This window comes from Cibotium barometz, chromosome 21 (assembly GCF_041138505.1).
Source record: "Cibotium barometz isolate CiBa-2024 chromosome 21, ASM4113850v1, whole genome shotgun sequence".
In the NCBI taxonomy this organism is placed as follows: Eukaryota; Viridiplantae; Streptophyta; class Polypodiopsida; order Cyatheales; family Cibotiaceae; genus Cibotium; species Cibotium barometz.
Window position 1 is genome coordinate 39,210,263 of NC_141066.1, and position 20,687 is coordinate 39,230,949.

Below are 20,687 nucleotides of genomic sequence, written 5' to 3' on the forward strand. Positions count from 1 at the left end.
CCTAGGCGACCCAGAGCCCGAGCACCGTATGGTCAGTACCCTCTAGGATCCTTCGTAGGTGACCTAGCGCTTCACTCATAGGCTACTTCCTTGGCCCCTCATCCACCGTACCGGAAGCTCACCATTTTAATCGCACCGAGGCTGGTCAAGACCTCGGCCGACCTTGCTACACGAGACGTCCTCCATTGACTCTCCGTCAGCAGTTGCAACTTTATCAGTTAGGTCTCCACGACCTTAATCACAAGATGGTCAAAATGCTTTCCCAACATTCTTGACATAAAACAGTCATAAAACAGTCATTTACAAATAGTTTACAAATAAAATTTCTATATTAACTCTCATTTTTTCACATTATCCCTCATCAACCACATTACTTATTCCACATTCCATTTATATGTGTACTCATCCAATCACATCATTTTCCATCTCCTCACTTTAGATTCCTTCACATCACATATCATATATTCACATCTATATATATATCCACATCTACACCCACATTCACATCCATACATCCACATCTACATCCATGCATCCATTTTCACATCCACATCTACATGTACATTCATATCCATACATCCACATCTATATGCATACATTCATATCTACATGCATACATCCACAACTCCATGCATACATCCACAACTCCATGCATACATCCATATCCACATTCACACTCACATCCATACATCTACATCTACATCTACATGCATACATCCACAACTCCATGCATACATCCATATCCACATTCACACTCACATCCATACATCTACATCTACATCTACATGCATACATCCACATCTCCATTCACATCCACATCTATACATCTACATCTACATGCATACATCCACATCTCCATTCACATCTACATCTATACATCTACATGCATACATCCACATCTCCATTCACATCCACATCCATACATCTACATCTACATGCATACATCCACATCTCCATTCACATCCACATCAATACATCTACATGCATACATCCACATCTCCATTCACATCCACATCTATACATCTACATCTACATCTACATGCATACATCCTCACCTCCATTCACATCCACATCTATACATCTACATGCATACATCCACATCTCCATTCACATCCACATCTATACATCTACATGCATACATCCACATCTCCATTCACATCCACATCTATGCATCTACATCTACATGCATACATCCACACCTCCATGATTACAATAAAATTCTTTTAATTAATCTAGGATGATAATTCTTAGAATATGGTAGGAAGTCCTCTTTTCATGCTTTGAATGAATTTATTTTATGTGTATATTTTTATAAAATTTTACCATAGCTCCGCTACTATAACTAATAAATCTCAATTATTTTAAAAGATAGGTTATCTTTAAGGGAATGATTAGAATGATCCCTAATTGGATCATTGACCCTTAATGGATTAAATAAAAAATAATCATAAACTAAAAGCATAGATTAAAAAAAACTATTAATTTATTCTCAAGCATAGATTAATCTTGGATTAAGAAAAAGCTTTATGAAAAGCTTCATTTGGATTGAGAATGGGTCATGAGTATGACCATTTCTTAAGTGAGAGAGAGAAAAAACCATTAGAATTAAACATAAAAGGAAATTTATGTAATTCTTTACTATCATTAATTAATTAACTTCAATAGCATTTCAAAAACCATACCAATTAAGCTTCTCAAGCTTGAGAGGGGTTGAGAAGAGAGAATCATTGAGAAATTATAGAAAAGATCAAAATTCACTATACTTACCTTATAATTTGCTTGATTCTTTATTCACGGTAGAGGCCCCCAACCAATCAATTGGTTTAGTATGTTGATGGAGCCACCAATGGGAATTTAAGAAAGAGAGAAGTGTCAAAAACTAGTGAATTATTAAAGAATTCACAGTTCTTGGCTGCTTAGGTGGAGTAAAGTAACAATGCATAAGACACTATATTTTTTTCAACAAGGGAAGGCTTCTATTTATAGGAAAAATTGAGCTCCTAACCAAACAAACTGATTCTAGAATTTTCCAAGTCAATTTGGTCACTTTTTGACCATTTTTAGGTCAGTTAAGCTAACTTTTTGAAACTAGACTTGAATGAGGAGAGAGGAGAGATGAAATATCTCAATTTTTATGAGTTTAAAACTCATTCAAGCATGTGAATTATGCACCTCCTTTAAAGAACTCACCTTCCTTACATATGTGTCAAAATGGAATCATTATACCCAAATATCTCATATTTGTAATATTGCTCATAGTTTTTTACTAATAAACCTTGTACATTTTCAACTCTTCATCTTATGTGAAATATGCACCTCCTTTAAAGAACTCCCCTTCCTTACATATGTGTCAAAATGGAATCATTATACCCAAAATATCTCATATTTTTAATATTGCTCATAGTTTTTTACTAATAAACCTTGTACATTTTCAACTCTTCATCTTATGTGAGCATTTACTCATTTTTGGATACCCAAAATATCTCATATTTTTAATATTGCTCATAGTTTTTTACTAATAAACCTTGTACATTTTCAACTCTTCATCTTATGTGAGCATTTACTCATTTTTGGGTATCTTCTTTTACAAATTGGATTTATCTCCTCCCTGCACATGGATTGATGCTATTGGCCCATAGGAACCTTAATTGGACCATAATCCAAAAATTTCTGAAAATCTAGACCCTTAGACTAAGGTCCTTTATACCCATTTCCAATTAATTCCAATTGCACATTGGAATTTTCTTTTTGAATTTCTGTTTCAGGGGAACTTATTTTAATAAGATGAGTTATTTTTCTATCCAAAAATATTCATAATCTGAATATTCTCTCTCTAGAATAATTTTCTCTCTCTAGGCTAAAACAGTTAAAAATAAGATCTTTTATATTTCTGAAGAGGGATTTGATTACACGGGAAGATGCTGGACATCTTGAGAGGCTGGGGAGGAATCTTACAATTCTCATCCAATCACATTATATTACATCTCATCACATCTATCCTCATCACATCTCATCCTTTCTCATCTACCCATATCCACATCACATTCCATCCATTCACATCACATCTCATCCATTCACATCTACCGTGATCCACATCACATCACATCACATCCATTCTCATCACATCTCATCCATTCATATGTATCTCGATTCACATCACATCACATCACATCCATTCACATCACATCTCATCCATTCACATCTATCCCGATTCACATCACATCACATCCACTCTCATCACATCTCATCCATTCACATCTACATTACATCACGTCCACATCTATCCACATCATATCTCATTCATTCCATCCACATTACATCACCTCCACATCTATCCACATCATATCTCATTCATTCATCCACATCATATCTCATTCATTCCATGCACATACACATCCCATCTCATTCATCCACATCCATCCAGTCATTCACATGCATATCTATCCACATCCATCCATTTATTCACATTCACATCACTTCACATCTTATTCTCATCCGTTTACATCACATCACACCCATACATATCATCACATCTATTCACATTCACATCCACATATATTCACATCACATCACTTTTTATCCACATCTCATCACATTCACATCCACATACCTTTACATCACATCACATCTCATCCACATCCATTTACATCACATCACATCTTATCACATGGGATTTACAAAAATCAATTCTACCCATATTTCACATTAAAATTAATAATGCTCAAAATTCCACTTTTGATAAATACTCATAATTTGAATTATGCTAAAAATTTCTCTTTTACTATTTAATTTCTTGGATCTTAAATATCATGGGAATTCCTCTTTTTGCATTTAAATGATTGAATTTCAAATGTCATGGGAATTCCTCTTTTATCATAAAATAAATTTATCTAAAATTCATCTTTTCTTTAATAAAAATATCCATTGTTTCAAATATGCCAAGAATTCCACTTTTACCATTTAAATGATTGAATTCCAAATGTCATGGGAATTTCTCTTTTATCATTTAAAAATTTCTCATGCATAAAATAAATTTATCTAAAATTTCTCTTAAATTAAATAATATTATCCATTATTTTAATATACCAAAATTTCTATATTTTCATTTAATTACATGGATCTCCATTATCATGGAAATTCCTCTTTTTTGCATTAAAAAAATTATCAAAATTTTCTCTTTTCTTTAATCAATTATTTATGCATAAATACTAAAAATTAGTTTCCCATGAATATGATGAAAATCATTCTTTTTGCATAGGATATTCAATCCTAGAATATGGTAGGAAGTCCTCTTTTCACATTATGTATAAAAAATGAGCTATGTGTTAATTTCTAAAAAAAATTCCATAGCTCGCTCTGCTATTACTGATAATTTTTAATATTTCTAGAAAGAATAAGACTTTGTAATACAATTATGATAGAAGAACTATCTTTGAACTTAAATCCAATTTATAGAATTAAATCATAAATTTACCATAATTTTATTAACATAAAAGCATAAAAAAACCATTTTCTTAACCTCTAGCTTAACAAGCTTAGAGATTGACTTTGAATTAAGAATTTATCAATGAGAAGCATTCATTTGCTAAAGATTTAGTCATAGGAATGACTATTCTTTTTAATGTAATACTGGCATGGTATAGTTCACAGATTTTTTTACAAAAGAGTAAGGATCTATTTATAGGTGAGGGAGGCCACTAACCAAGTTCAACTGGGTTCTAGAATTTTCCAAGTTCAGTTTGACTCAATTTGGACAAGATTTGGATCAGTTTGGCTCCCTTTTTTATTTGGTTTGATCCAGAAGAGAGGAGAGATAAAAATATCATAATTTTTTTGAATTAAAAACTCATCCACATGTGTGAATTAGGATCCTACCTCAAGAGTCCCCCTCTCCTTACCAAGGTGTCAAAAATGCATCATTATTCTAAAATATCTCATTTTTTTAGTAATATCTCATAGTTTTTAACTAATAAACCTTGTACTCAGTCAACTCTTCATCTTATGTGAGCATTTACTCATTTTTGGATATTTTCTTTTATTCTTTGGATTTATCTCATCCCAACACTTGGATTAATCTAGTTGGCCCACTGGAACCTTAATTGGACCATAATCTAAAAATTTTTGAAAATGTAGACCCTCAGGCTAAGGTCTTTTATACACATTTTCAATTAATTCCAAATGCACATTGGAAAGTTCTTTTTGAATTTTTGTTTCAAGGGAATCCATTTTAGACACTAGGAGGATTTTTATATCCAAAGATATCTTAATTTAAGATTATCTCTCTCCAAACTTTTTCTCTCTCTAGGCCAAAATAGGGTAAAACAAGATCTTTCTTCTGCTTCAAAGAGGGGAATAATTTCAAGAAGAGAAGGGGAGGTTCTTATACCTTTACACCTCAAAAGCTATAGGGAGGAATCTTACACTTCTCCCTTATAAAGTAATAATGCATACCTCAATGTGCTTTGTCCTAGCATGATACTAGTAGGAGAGTACTTTCCCTTATATTATGTACTCTTACAGAGAAGTGAAGAAGAAATAAAAATTATTCAACCATCCATCTTTCTCTTATGTGCATATCTACTCTCGTGTGTGTGTGTGTGTGTGTGTGTGTGTGTGTGTGTGTGTGTGTGTGTGTGTGTGTGTGTGTGTACGCGCATGTGTGTGTGTGTGTGAAGAAGTTTACATGCCAAGGAGATTAATCTCACTTTCTCCCCCTCATTATTCTCATGGCATTAGAGTGTTGGTTTTCATAAATAAATTCCCAATCTAACCTTTATAGTAATTTCTAGTCAAGGATATCAGCATTCTTACAACACAATAAGAGGGGGGATTATCCTATGTGCGCACTCTTGATTTGGTGGAAAAAGAGTGTAGTGTATACTATGTGCAAAGCCCATATAGCCTTTGATATCTCAAAATTGACTCAAACACTACTCACGATGCGTATGTTCCGATGCGAGTTCCGACATTTCTTTTGGCATCAAAAATAATGTTTATATCATCATGGGTAATAGCGTGAGAAAAGAGTGTCGGAGTAACGTCGAAAAGTTCGTCAAATAAAAGCATCAGAATTATCGTCAGAATAAACATCAGTATTATTTTTTCCCAAATTTTTAGCTTCTTTATATCTTAACCAACATATATGTTTTTTTTCTCACTTTTGGTATATACAAATACTTGTAAAAGTAAATGAAATCAATTTAAAAAAAAGTGTATCCCGTCAAGGTGATTCTTGCAAAAACATATGCAACACACTCTTCATCCACCACGTACCACACACACATAGATCATGGTCCTCGCGCACCCCTTTCCACATACACAAATACATTACCATCAAATCATACCATGTGAGAATATTTGCATGTTTAAAAAATCATAGTTGATCATTATCATCTCTCTCTCATCTTCAAAAAGATCTTTGGCCCCGAGAAAAGATCTATTTCAAGGAAAATCCCTCCATCTTCAAATCGTATAGGAATAGAAGATGCATTTATGTCGGCCTCTAAATCTTCTAGCTCTGGCTTTGGTTCCTCATTTGTTATTGACTCTTCATCAATATCACCATCTACTATGTTTGAGACATCTCATGCGTCTAATTGTTCGATCTATGTACCTTCGTCTAGCCCTTGCTCTTGTTGTACTTCGACATGTAGTGGAACTTGATTTTGTTAGCCCACACCAATCTCTGCTTCATATTCTACTATTTCCATGTCTTCATATATTTGTTTACTACATGGTGCCACATGGATTACAAACCACCATCTTAGATCTCTTGGGTCCTCCTTAAAGATTATTTGCTCACAATGCTCTAGTATACAAATGTGTCTTTTTTATCTATCCATATCTTTATGGAGTCCACTTGAACTAATCCAGATTTGTCTCTTCGTATGGTTGCATATCTTTATGGAGTCCACTTGAACTAATCCAGATTTGTCTTTTTTATCTATCCATATCCTTATGGAGTCCACTTGAACTAATCTAGATTTGTCTCTTCGTATGGTTGCATGTGCTCCTGTTGTGACTACCTTGAACAACTTAACATCAAAGATAAACATATGAAACTTTGTAAAGCCAACCTTGATGATATCTTGGATGGTTCCAAAGTAATCGATCATGTTCACATCCGTATTTAGATCACTTGCACTACTCCTGCTTTCTTGCATAAATTTTGCTTTAACACCACAATCAAATGTTGTTCTCTTCTTATCGATTTGCTCCACTCAAAAATGGTGTCCATATGACCAGAGTGTTGTAAATTTTCAGTACTAAAAGAAAATAACACCACAATCAAATGTTGTTCTCTTCTTATCGATTTGCTCCACTCAAAAATGGTGTCCATGTGACCAGAGTGCTATAAATTTTCAGTACTAAAAGAAAATAACACATCGTTAGTTTATGGAAAAGTTGTAAATAATATTTGGAGAGCATGTCAACATATCAAGGCTTAGAATGAATGAAATCACCTACACGGTAGTCACAACTGTATGCAAGCTCCTCTTCCTCATCCATAATAACTTCACCATGAAGTTTTGCTTCTTATAAGGTTTGTTGGAGCCATCTACTTGATGAAAATTCTGGAAGTATAGCAAGCGATGAAGGGTATGGTTGCGAGTCATAGTTTGACTCCTTCGAAAAGCTTGTCAAGCTCGATTCCTTCCATTCTTGGCCTCTCCATACTGCTCGATCCACTTTTGCATACTCCTTGAGTTTAAGATGCAAAATTTGTTGATCTTGTCTCGTAAGGCCACATCCATCCTTCTCTCAATCCCTTGTCCTTGTGGCTCTTCTCAAACTACCCTATCATCCTCTTTCGTTGACCATAGTTTAGGCATTTCAGGGTCTACGGTACTAAGAAACTGTATGATGTACACCAAGGATTCTTGCACAAGCCATCCCATTGCCATACTTCCCTCAGAGCGAGCTCTTTGACGGATAAACCCTTTTAGCGTCTTCATGAACCTCTCCAAAAAGAACATCCAACATGAATGGACGACCCTTGCCCATAGCCACCTCATCCACAACATGAACTCTGTATCATTAATATGTTGGTCAGGAGAAACTTCTCCACCAATGTAATTGCTTCTATGGCATTGAAGTGGGCTACTTACAAAGTGTCTTTTCTTATCTCCTTCAATGAAATCCAATGGACCACGGTGCCAATCTTGTATATTGTATCCCTTATGTTGTCGATGAGGCAACCCTTTATGGCCACATGCAAGATAAATTACAAGAATTTGTGCCAATTGTGTGATTTTAAGCTGGAGAGCTCGTTATCTTTTGTAAACACCCTCTTTAGGCAGTGCATACATCCAATCAGAGTACGAAACTCTAAAATACACTTCTTAACTTGAGCTTTCTCCCTTTTTGTCAATACCCAAGGAGCTTTAGGTAGTAGCAACTTACCATTACCTTTGATTCGTGGCCATAAGTGTTGCATACGATCACTTATTTGTAAATCCTCCCTTTGGCCCTTGCTTTCTGTGACCCCATTAATAGTCTTCCAAAGCACTATAGCTATATTTTTAAAAATATGCATAGGGTCAAGCAAATGGTTAATTAGAAAACCTTCCCAATATGGTAGTTGGTAGAATATGGACAACCGCTTCATCCTGGGGGGTGGAGACCCTTCGTTGTCCTCCCACGCTAGGGTTTGAATCCTTGGAATGACAAGGAAGTGCCTGAGTACTTTTGCCAGGAACCCTTTCTCCTTGGACATCTTTCCTATATCTAGATTCTCCACACTATGGACATTGTGCAATACTTGCATGCTCGTGCCGATAGAGAACACAATCATTTGGACAAGCATGGTAAGAATTATAGTCGATACCAATGTGTAATATGGATTTTGCACGTGTACGGTCTGTAGGCATCTCATTGCTTTCTGGAAATATTTGATCTCTCAATGACCTATCGTATTGACATGATAATTTAAAGAAGGTAAAAGAAAGAGATAAAAATGGAAAGAGTGATAAGTACTTGCGTAAAAAGTTTTGATACGCTAGTATCGGACCATCCAAATATTGATTGTAAGTTTAGCATTGCGAGGCATGTACGCAAAACACATATATGTGCACCATGATATAGAGACATACAAGCCAACCTACGCAACTCTCAAAAATGTTAGGAGCGTCATTTGGGAGCATTTACTTAGAGATAAAGATAGTAAGGGTGCTCGAGATGACTGAAAAGATGGAAGATTTGTGGGCACAAGTAGATGAACTAGGCAAGTAGTCCTACCCTTAGAAAACTACATTTTATCCCACCAAGAGAGAGGAGAAAAGAGAAAAAAAGATTATTGCATCCTTTCATACACCAATGAAATATATGCATTGTCTAAAGGGTGTATTTACTCGAAACAATAAGTTGAGTGGCCAAAAGTCTCACGACTAACAGAAATTTTTATAGGTGTGTATAACTCATTTTCTCTCTCCTTTATCATGTATATATTCATTACTAACATGCATGTATCACATTATAGTTTGTGCTTCCTATTTCAATTGCATAAGTGAAGATATTAGGAGTACTATTTACAAGATCAGTGCCTCAATTTGATGGATATCCTTGAAGGATATAAACTCACAAGCAATCGAAGATGCAAGAATGAACTCCTTAGAACAAGTGTGTCTAATTGAGAAGTAACGAGTATTCTCACCATTCAGATGCACTTACTCGTATATCTGTAGTCAATGAGGAGATTACAATTGTTGGCACTATTTATAGCCAATGGATGTTTTTTTTGGAGAGATTCATGACAATCTTGAAGGGATTTATTCAACAAAGGACAAGGCCAAAAGAGAGCATGGTAAAAGGTTGGTTAGTACAAGAATCATTGGTGTAGGTCTCTAAGTTCCTTAGATAAATTGATCCTAACATGCCTTGACTTTGGCACAACAAAAAGGATGAACGGATAGTTAGAGAGGTACCACAAGGCAAAGGGCTCTCTAAGATGGTTGAGACATTATGAGACAAGATTAATAGATTTTGTATACTGAATTATCCATAAATGAAAAAATGGCTTCATAGATATAAAGAGGCACGAGTAGAGAAAACAAATTTCAAGAGAAGACACAAAGCTTGCAAAACTCCCTAATAATATACCACTTAGATGCCTAGAACAAACTATAAGGAAAGTAAGAGAGAATGGTGAAAGGATCAGTGAGCATGGAATTAGCAAGAGGATGTTTAGATACTTTGACATGTTCATTCTTGATGTGCAATGGTTCAAAGTGGTCAGCAATGATCCAACCGTAACTATCATAAGAGACCATAGTGGATTTATTGCAGTTGACTCCACTACGTGTTATGGACAAATCTTCAGGATACATTTATACTACCACAACAATGTGAGCAAGTATTATTTTCTCTAAGGCTTACATGCTATTACTTTATCTTTTATAATGTACACTTAGAAAGAGAATAACACTTAGTGAAAGAATATGTAATTTTTCAACCAAACTCTTTAAATGTGAAATGATTGTATATGTAATTCAAGTTGCTCCTCGTATAGTAGAAAACAAATTCAAGTTGTTCCATCTCTTTGTGTGTCTTCTCCTTTGTTGTCAGAGTTGTTGTCAGAGTGTGTGTGCTTGCAAGAGCTCAAGTTCTCTCTCCTCCCCCAATCTTTCCATGGTATGAGAGCTTTGAAGAATCTGACACATTTTGGCCTCCATTTGGCCTCCATTTGGCCACTACAAGGTGTTTTCGGGAACTTCTCGAAAGTTTGGAACTATCTCTGTCTAAACTGTGGTTTATGTGCAACTCTACATTTTGGGTGTGCACTATGCAAATATTGATTGCACACGTATCACTAATTGTGGATGTCTGTACGTGTACTCTGGCCATGTGTTATGACATATAGATTATGCAAAAGTACCACTACAAGAGTTACCGCGAGCAGATACTATTGTGTTGCACGTTGCATACAAAAATTATCTATTTTTTATAAATTTCTAGTTTTTACAAGCAAATATATTTGAAAACGTCAACCAAATTGTCAGTGAAGCTTGACAAGAACAACTTCCATGCATGGAAGTTCAAAATGACCAATTTCCTGATGGGACAAGAATTTTGAGAATATGTTGGAGACAATAAGGCCTTTGGACTTGCTTGAAGAGAATGTTACTCTAGAAGAGGTAAAGGCATTTAATGGTTAGAATAAAGGTGAAAGGAAAGTCATGTATTGGCTTTCAATCAGTGTGACATACACTATGATAGGGAATATACAAGATGTCAACGCTTTAGCAGTTGCATGTCAACACTTTACCAGTTGCACGGCAAAACCTTGTGAAGATGTTCTAGACAAACATAAAGGCAAGGAAGTTGCAGGTAAAATCAAAGCTACATATAGTGGAGAAGAAAAACATGTCCATTAATGAGTATGCATCGAGAATTAAGGGTATTATTGAATCCCTTTGATCTATTAATGTCTAAATGGAAGACGATGACTTAGTGAGTATCTATTTGAATGAAATGGTGAAGAATACAAGCCATTCAAGACCTCTATTGTTGTAAGAGACAATGTTCCCAACTTTCAAGATTGGTGTCTATGTTAATCATAGAAGAGAAGTCTTTGGGTCAAGACTCTTCCTCCCAAAGTAAGAATAGTTCAAAATGGGCCTTCTATTCAAATTTGGGTAGAGGTAGAGGTCACAATCAAGGCCAAGGTGGGGCCATTTTAGCAATTAGAACTAATAATGGACAGTAGTCCAGTGATTCGCGCACTAGAGCAGCAAACACACACAAGTGGAAGAGGTTAGTCTCAAGGTAGGGGGAGCTAGAGAAGCTGAGGTAATTAGAAAAGATAGCAATTGGGATTAGATTCAAAGGATTGCTTTTATTATGGCAACAAACAAGGTCACTTTGCAAAGCAGAATGTCACAAAATTAGAGTGACATAAAAAATGGCAAGTTGCAGTAAAATAATTATGGATCTTCAAAAGTAAGCAAGCTAAATATATATGTAAGCATTTGTTTGCTATGTAGCATATGTTGAATTCAATGTGACAGTAGCAGATGTATCCACAAATAGTGATGCTATATGGTATGTGGATTCTGGAGCCTCTAACCGCATGACCTATCATGGTAAGAGTGGATTAGAGATGTCAAAAATTTTAAAAAACCAAGTTATGTAGAGACGAGGGATAACACGGCTCATCCTATTGCTCATATTGGGAATGTGCCATTGGTTATGCTGTAGGATGGCAAGATGAGGTACTTAGTTGATGCACTTCATGTGCCTAACACCACATAACAAAGAATTTGGGTTCTATTGGACTGATAATTAAGTAGGGTTTGTAGGTACATGTTAACCTTAAGGGCTGCTATGTTGAGGACTTCAACAATACATGCTGTTTCGTTACAAAGGATAAAAGGCTAGGAAAAATATTTACTTTGGATGTAAGCATGCCTGAGGTGAAAGCTTCTATGTTTGCATAAGATACATGTGTTGTGGTGGTGGCCGATATAGATATTTGGCACAAACTTATTAGTTATGTTAATGAGTACTGATTGAAGTCTATGTAGAATAAAAAAATTGTTACAGGTCTGCCAAACTTTAAGGTGGAAGGAATGCATAAAGTATGTGAAAGCATGTCAATTTGGAAAGCAAAGAGACAATGTATTTCCACATGACGGGAATGTAAGTAAGAGAGTACTTGAAGTGGTGCACTTACATATATGGGTGCCGATAAAGACGGCATCAATGGGAGGATGTCATTTTTACTATGTATCTTTCATTGATGAGCACACAAGGAAAATTTAGGTCTACTTTATGAAAGAGAAAAGTGAAGTGTTAACTCACTTTCAAAATTTAAAAATGTTAGATGAAAAGCAAATAGGTTTGCAGGTTAAGTGCCTAAGGTCAGATGGAGCGAAAGAGTACTTCTCCAATGAGTTCAATGGGTACTTGAGAAAGCATGGAATTTAGAGGAAATTCACATGCAAGTACACGCCGCACAGCAAAATGATGTTTGTTGAGGAAGAATAGACACATTGCAAAGATTACTCTTGCATTGATACCTAAGAAGAGTATGCCTCACCATTATTGGGTCTGAAGCAACTATGACTATAGTTTACATTATAAAAAGGACTCCCACAGCAGCGGTGGCAGTGCATGCATTGCATATGTACACATTCCTGATATGCTATGCAATAAGTTAGATCCAAAGGCAGAAAAATGTGTGTTCATTGGTTTCTCCATTAAGCAAAAGGGATACAAATGTTATAACCCTATCACACATGAAATGAAAAGTGAGCAAGAATGTTATCTTAAATGAGATGAGCAGTTGGTATGCTACTATAAAAGACTCGATTTGGGGCTGATGCACAAGAGCTCGCGGTTGTGTAGAATATAGGTTAGCAATCACAATCATTGAATGGACTGAGAGTCCTCTAGCAATGGGTCTGTTGAAAGACCATGGAGTAGCAAGCTGGTCAAAAAATCAGTCCTACAGGTTCAGCGAGTACATCACATAAAGGTAAAGAGAAGGTTAGTGAGTCTCTTGGTATGCCTGACATTTTAACATGGCATTCATATGTTGATGAATATTCTAGTGGCTTAGAGCAAAGCCTTGATGAGGAGCTTGGTATTCTAGCTACTATCAGGACAACACAAGGAAGGCTAAGACAGCTGTAAGGCCAAGACCATGCAGGTTGGGTAGGGTCAAAAACCTTGTTTAGAGATTGGTGTATGATGATCATGTAGCTCACCATTATGCATACATGGTAAAGGTTGTGCAAGAGGTTGAGTCCACATGTTTTGAAGATGTTGTTGGTCGTATACATTAGTAAAAAGCCATGGATGAATTGTTGAAATGAGTGATGCTAGAGTGCCAAGTCACCTAGCGAAGGTTGCTGATATCAAGGATGCCAAGTTGGCATGGCAAGAACTCAACAAGATTTTCGGCATCGACTCAAAGAGCTCAAAGATCAACCTTCTCATGCAGTTTTACAAGCTCGACAATGAGACCGAGACCATGGCACAACACATCAGTAAATTCAAAGGTATCAAGCAGCAACTTAGTGCATTAAAGAAAGTCATTGAGGAAGATGAATCTATTGTTGTATTGTTAAAAAGTGTTGACAAAGAACCTTATGAATCACTTGTTGCTACACTTAAAAATGTGCCCAACACTAAAATTTGAAATATAGAATCATCTCTACTTGAACATGAATCAAAATTCAAGGATAAAGAATCATTCAAATCACATTCAAAGTTAGAAAGCACTGTATACAAAGGGTGGGAGATTTCAAAGGAAAAATCAATCAACATCTCAACTTCCAAGATGCTATCACTGTGAAAAACTTGGTCATATCAAGAATGAATGTCACTAGTAAAGATAAACCAAATCTTGTTTGTCACTATTATGGAAAAATTGGTCACCTAGAAGAAGATTGCTATCACAAAAAGAAGCAGGCAAACTACATCGAGGTCAAAGCTGCCCCCACTGAAGATGCACTCTTCTAGAGAAAGAACCATTGTACTTTTCACCCCTCTTGTCTCTACAAAAAGTGTGATGTAATCAGCCTCTGAGGCTATATGATGCACTCAAGCTTAAATTCATAGCCAAAGTAGCTATAATGCCAAAGTAGCATAAGGGCCGAAGTAGCTTAGCACAAGGGGAGAGAGAGGAAGAGTGAAAGCCTAAAAATTGTACCCAATCTAGCATCAAGGGGAGGTGTTGAAATGAGTGATGCTAGAGTGCTAAGTCACCTAGCCAAGTTATCCCACATGAGCTATCATTGTACTCTCCTCATATAAAAGGAGTCCATTTCAAGTAATGAATCAAGCAAGCTCTAAAGCCTCTCTATGAGTACAAGTCTCAATCTTGTAACCTAATTGTGCTTGAGTCTAAAGTTTAATTAGCTTAGTACATTCATCATGATTGTCATTAGGTATCACCCACCTTAGATTAGCTTAATCACATGTTAATTAATATAAGATTAAGTCATTCTTACCATCACTATCTCCGTGTGGGAGCCTGGATCCATGAGCTTCAATAGAAATGGCCTAGGTTCTTTCCATTTTCTTCATTGGAGTAGTTGGTGGTGGTACGTCATTGAGATTCTTTCCCTCATGGAATGATTCAAGGATTGGGGAGCACGAGGGTAGGTGGTTGATTTGGGGGAGAAGCTCGAGGCTTGGAGACTGAATGGTGGATAGTGAAAATCATGGGTACTATGTGCATGGCTATGGTGATTAGTATTAATCTGGTGATTAAGCTAATCTAAGGTGGGTAACGCCTAAGTATAAACATGATGATTAATTGCTAAACTAATTAAGAATGAGACTTATGTACGATTAGGATACAAGATTGAGACTTATAGTCATATAGAGGCTTAAGAGATTGCTTCATATTCCATTGCTTGAAATGGTTCCCTTTTATATGAGGAGGTACATCCTTGGGCTTGTACATCAATGTGGGATGATTCCCTTTTCTCAAGTGGCATTTTAGACTTTGCTCTTGCTTGGCTTATTCAACTCACTCCCTATCTCTTCCTTGTGCTCTTTGGGCACCACGTTTCAAAACACGTCTCCTTGGTGCCAAATCTTGACCTATCTTTGAGGCCTAGAGATCATCTCTAAGAGTGAGGTCCCCCCCTTGATAGAGACTTGACCTATCCTTGAGGTCTAGAGGTATCTTCTAAGAGAAGGGTTACAAAATGATTTGACTCCTATTTTTTTACTTTCTACCCTCCCCTGCATGCTATGAGTAACTTTGACTCGTGTGCTACTTTGGCACTTCTCCCCTTAATGCTACTTTGGCTCTAGGTGAGAGAAATTTTCAGCTTGGGTACATCATCAGGTCCAAAGGCTGTTTACAAGCACTTTTGGTAGGAAGTATGATTTTTACAACAAATTTTTGTTTAAGAAATGGATAGTGGTCTCGGTAGCTCAATGTTGCTTAGTGCTGCTCTACTGGCTTAATATCTAATTGCTTTTGCTTGATGAAGATCCCTTGTTGCTTCCTTCATGTCGAGGTGTCTTTTTTCACATTATTGAATGCTTCCTGGCTCTTGATCTTTACTCTTTGACTTGACTCTTAGCTCTTTGACAGGTTCTTTGATGTGGGCTTGGTTCTTCTGCTGCCACTTTGTACTTGGTGCTTTGATGCTTCCTTTGATGCTTTTAGTGTGAATGGCATGCTGCTGCGTGTTGTCGTATCATACACTTGTGCTTTGAGCATGCTTAGAATAGTGTTTAATGCGTCTTTTCTTTTCTTTTTATGCTTATGCACATGCATTTTTCCAGGTATAATTTTTCAAAGGTTTAACCCTTCCCCAAAATGATGCTTTGAAGTGCAAAATGTTAACCATTTGAGGTGGTCTTAGCAATGAGATTATGTTTTGCTTCACTACCAGCAGTGTCTAATCTCGTACAAGTTTGGCAATGTGCTCTAGTTTTTCATGCAATTATGATTTCAAGTGGATGCAGGTGATTAAAATGCAAACTATGTGCTAAAAATGAATTAAGTGCAGTGAAAATACACTTAAGCACTGCAAGTGCATGAGATGGATTTTGATACAAGAGAGGGTTTCCCACATTGAAATAGTACTCTAGATTTTCAATTTTGACTTTAATTAAGCTAATTTTGCTAATTGATTGCTAATAATAGTGGTTAAGTGCTTAATCACAATGATTAACAGGGTTGAAACTTGGAGCCTTCAATTGAGCTTGTGGAAAGAAAATTTGATGGGGATTTTTGAATAGGCTTCTTGTCCTTACTGAGAGTAAAAGTGGCACATTAAAAATCTCCAACTCAAACCACCAAAAATGAGGTCAAAATGGCAAAAGCCTACTATTTATTGTGTTTTTGCTTTGCTGTGGCTCACATAGTGGATGAAATGACTTAAGATTTGAGATGTAGATAGTTATAGCATTGTTAAACTACCCCCAAGGGAAATTAGCCCAATTGCAAGTGTGGATGGAGAATGGATCAAAAGACCAATAATCGTAGAAGCGTCGTTTCTCGCCGTACACGTCGATTTGCGTCAATTCCTCCGGGCTATAGATCCACCTAGGATTAAGCAAAAATCTCCTAAAACTTCTTGGCTAATGGTTGAGAGAATAAGCGATGCCAAACACTACTCTTGGACCACAAATGGAAAGGTTGGCTAAGGTTGAGATTAGTAGATAATTAGATAATTAATAAAGTAATCAAACTAATGTGAGTTGAGATTAGTGATGTGGGGATAGGAAAGGCTTAATACCAAGTTAAAATCATGGTTGGATACCATGTGTATAGCTATGGTGATCAATACTAATCTTACATTAATCTAATAATTAAGCTAATCTAAGGTGGGTGACGCCTAAGCATAACATGATTAACTGTTAAACTAATTAAGAAGAATACTTAAGTACAATTAAGTTATAAGATTGAGACTTGTACTCATATAGAGGCTTAAGAGCTTGCTTCATATTCCATTGCTTAGAATGGTCTCTTTTTATATGCTCATGTGGCTTCATTTTGGACTTTGCTCTTGCTCGGTTTAGTCAACTCACTCCATGTCTCTTCCTTGTACTCTTTGGCACCACATTTCTCAACGGGATAAAGTAGGGGCTCTCATGGAGGATGGTGCAAATAGATTGACGAGAGGATTATGGGTGGGTGGTAAGAGTTGGGTTGGTTGGAGAGTGACGGGATTGGGGTGGCTTTGGAAGTGTTTCAACGAGGGTTAGGTTTCACGGGATTGGGGTGGCTTTGGAAGTGTTTCAACGAGGGTTAGGTTTCATGGATAGCCGTTGCTTTGTTTCCCAAATCGTCCAAAGAATGAGCCTAATTGGCTTGTTATCTGGAAGACTGGTCCACTATTCCCCCGCTCATGTCTACATTTCATTGACTCCTTTCTTCCCAAGGCTCCTCGCTTGAGGTTGATCCGAAGAAGTCTAGTCTTCTTAATAAGAGAGCACTCTATTGAGTGCTAGTCGTCTATTGGGATTGAAGGCTTTGTGGCTTTGAAGAAGTATGGTTCGATATGCTACAATCGATTATATTGTCGTTTCCAATAATTAGTCCAGATCGGGTTCGCATCAAAAGTTTTTAGTGTTCCTAAAGCACGTCTGAAATTGATTTTAGATGTCTTTTTTTTCCTAGATTGACGTCTCTAAATTCACATCTGCAAGCTCACATGTCCACGTTCACGTCTCTAGACTCATGCCTGTAAGCTCATGTATCAAAGCTCAGATCTTTTTTTGTATGAACCAAACTCACGTACTTGTTTTTACAAAATGAACACACACACACACACACACACACACACACACATATATATATATACACGAGAGAGAGAGAGAGAGAGAGAGAGAGAGAGAGAGAATCTTTTTTGTATGAACCAAACTCATGTACTTTCTTTTACAAAATGAACCTATATATATATATATATATATATATATATATATATATATATATATACATGAGAGAGAGAGAGAGAGAGAGAGAGAGAGATGTATTAATCTTTACTAGAGGCCAAACTCTACCTATGAGACAAATCAATGTACAATTGTCAATGTCTTCTGGATGTCCATTAAAAAAAAAACATGAAAGTAAAGTATGAAAGTACTGAGCTAGTGGGGGGGGGGGGGAGGGGGGGGATGGAGCACTACTGCTAGAGGCTGAGGGAGAGGAGGAGGAGGGCTAGAGGCTGAGGGCGAGGAGGAGGAGGAGGAGGAGGAGGAGGAGAGAGGGAGGTGTACTCGTGGCTTGCCTTCAAAGCATGTTAGCTTTTGAAGTTGAAGGAAACCATGGCTCTTTATCTTTCCCAAGTTTCCCGTTCATCCTCTATAAGCAGCTTTTGAGAGGAGAACCATTCAAACACCTCGTGTTTAGCAAACGCCGGAACATTAAAAAAAAACTCCCAGAGCCATGGGCAAAACCCTGCATTAGTTAAATAGTGTTGAATCGTTATCGGCACAATTTTCGATCGACAATCATTACGTTGCATTCTATAAGTTTCTCCTTGGCATGCTTTCTTTTTTCTTTTTCTTTTTCTTTTTTTTGGAGAGATTGATGATCGTTCTGAGATGGAGAGCTATTCAAATCTGCCTGTTGGAGTCGTCCTAAGGCTAATGAAGATTTCATGGTTTTAATTCTATGGTTCATCGAAGGCTCTATGGTCTCATCTACTAAACTATTTATCTTCCGCTCGTTGTTGCAAGGGCCCTATTTTGAAACCAGTGCACGTCATTAGGTTAACATTAATGAGATCCTTGCATCCCAAGAGTTAAATATTGAAGATAAACTACACCCCATCTTCATGGACGCCATGCTAAATAAAAACAAAAACTCTGAAAGGGCGGTTTTTTTATGGAAGTTGGTGCAGCCGTCTGTATTAACGAATATGTTTCATTACAGCTAAATCCACAGTTTCTCTTGTAAATTGGGCACCCGAAACGTTAGGATTAGAGTGTATGTAAAAGAGTTTGCAGGGTAGCCAACACACTCTATCATGAATGTCATCAACGTGCATACTTACACCTACGAAAGTAGTAAGAGAAGCAGCAAACAAGCAAAAGAGAGAAAGATGATGATGATGATAATGGTGATAATGATATTAACGTCCTTGGGACACCCTACATGACCTGTGTGTGTGTGAGAGAGAGAGAAACAGAGACAGATTTTGATGCAACTTAAGGCTGTATGGAAATGTTAATAAAGAAAAAAAGGAGAGAAGCACTTTCCTGTAAGAAAGAAGACGCAAGGAGCACGTAAAGAAAAGGATAAAGCGCTTTGAACACTTGATTTGTAGACTTTGATATAAGCTTGGCACCTCGACTGGGGGATTTCGATCGGGTTTTTTAGGATTAAACATTTGAAGTCATCATACCACACATAAAAAGCTTGAAACGTGAAATCCAACGAACTTCCTTTGGCAGGGTACAAATCATACATTGACTCCTACTGTATTAGCATACATCAATGAGACTTCCTTGCCATTGCAATGGAAGGGTTCAAGACTCACAAATGTCAGAACAGACCCATGGCCATCTATCAAGACATGAAAGAATAGACAGCTGCCTGTCTCAAAAAACTACCTTCATTTGAGGATGGCTGCCCCTCTTTATTCTTTGATGCTCATCATATAACTTCACTACACTAGGCAGGCACATGTGAGCATATGCTGCAGGTTTGTAATGCCTGCTGCTTAGTCCCTCGTGCATTCTTAGTGGCCTTTGAACATGGTGCCCATTACAAGAATTTCTTGATGCATTTCATAAAAAACTATGGTTGCCAAAAAGCTTGAGAAAACTGCAAACAACAACCATGTGGTAAACGCTTCACAAAAGAATAACTGTATGGATTTATTAGTGGCACATCAACGCTTCAAAATATGAAGACAATGCCATCATGGATGCGGGACTTCTGATTCTGAGCAACGCATTCCGAGATCCACATCAGGTTCCTGATCTCTTGCTCCCGTAGTCTTACATACGAGAAGAATACAGCATAGTGAAACTGTGCACCAACAAACAAGACGCATTCTAAGTGAGGACACGTCTACCCAACAGCATGATGGTTCATCTTTCGAAGTTTTAACAAAGACGTACCTGCTGTTCAAATGCCAGACAAAGCCTCTTAACTTCCTCCTCGTAGAACCCTTTATCAAGCATTTGGCTTTCACCATATGAAAGCTTCGCAAAGATTGAATTATATGTGGGGTATTTCTCCATCACAGCACGAACCTGCACAACAT

General features: G+C 36.9%; 1 protein-coding gene across 1 annotated transcript in view; it reads right to left on the minus strand.

Annotated features, from left to right (window-relative positions):
* Nucleotides 1-19,834: 19,834 nt before the first annotated feature.
* The window catches only part of LOC147627168 (V-type proton ATPase subunit d2), a 55,135-nt gene continuing 54,282 nt past the window's right edge, over nucleotides 19,835-20,687 (minus strand). The window contains exons 9-10 of the mRNA XM_086815791.1: nucleotides 20,542-20,676; nucleotides 19,835-20,449 (exon numbers count right to left, since the gene is read on the minus strand). Of these exons, the coding sequence (XP_086671917.1) occupies nucleotides 20,318-20,449; nucleotides 20,542-20,676 (267 nt within the window). The 3' untranslated portion in view covers nucleotides 19,835-20,317. The remainder of the gene's footprint in view (nucleotides 20,450-20,541; nucleotides 20,677-20,687) is intronic.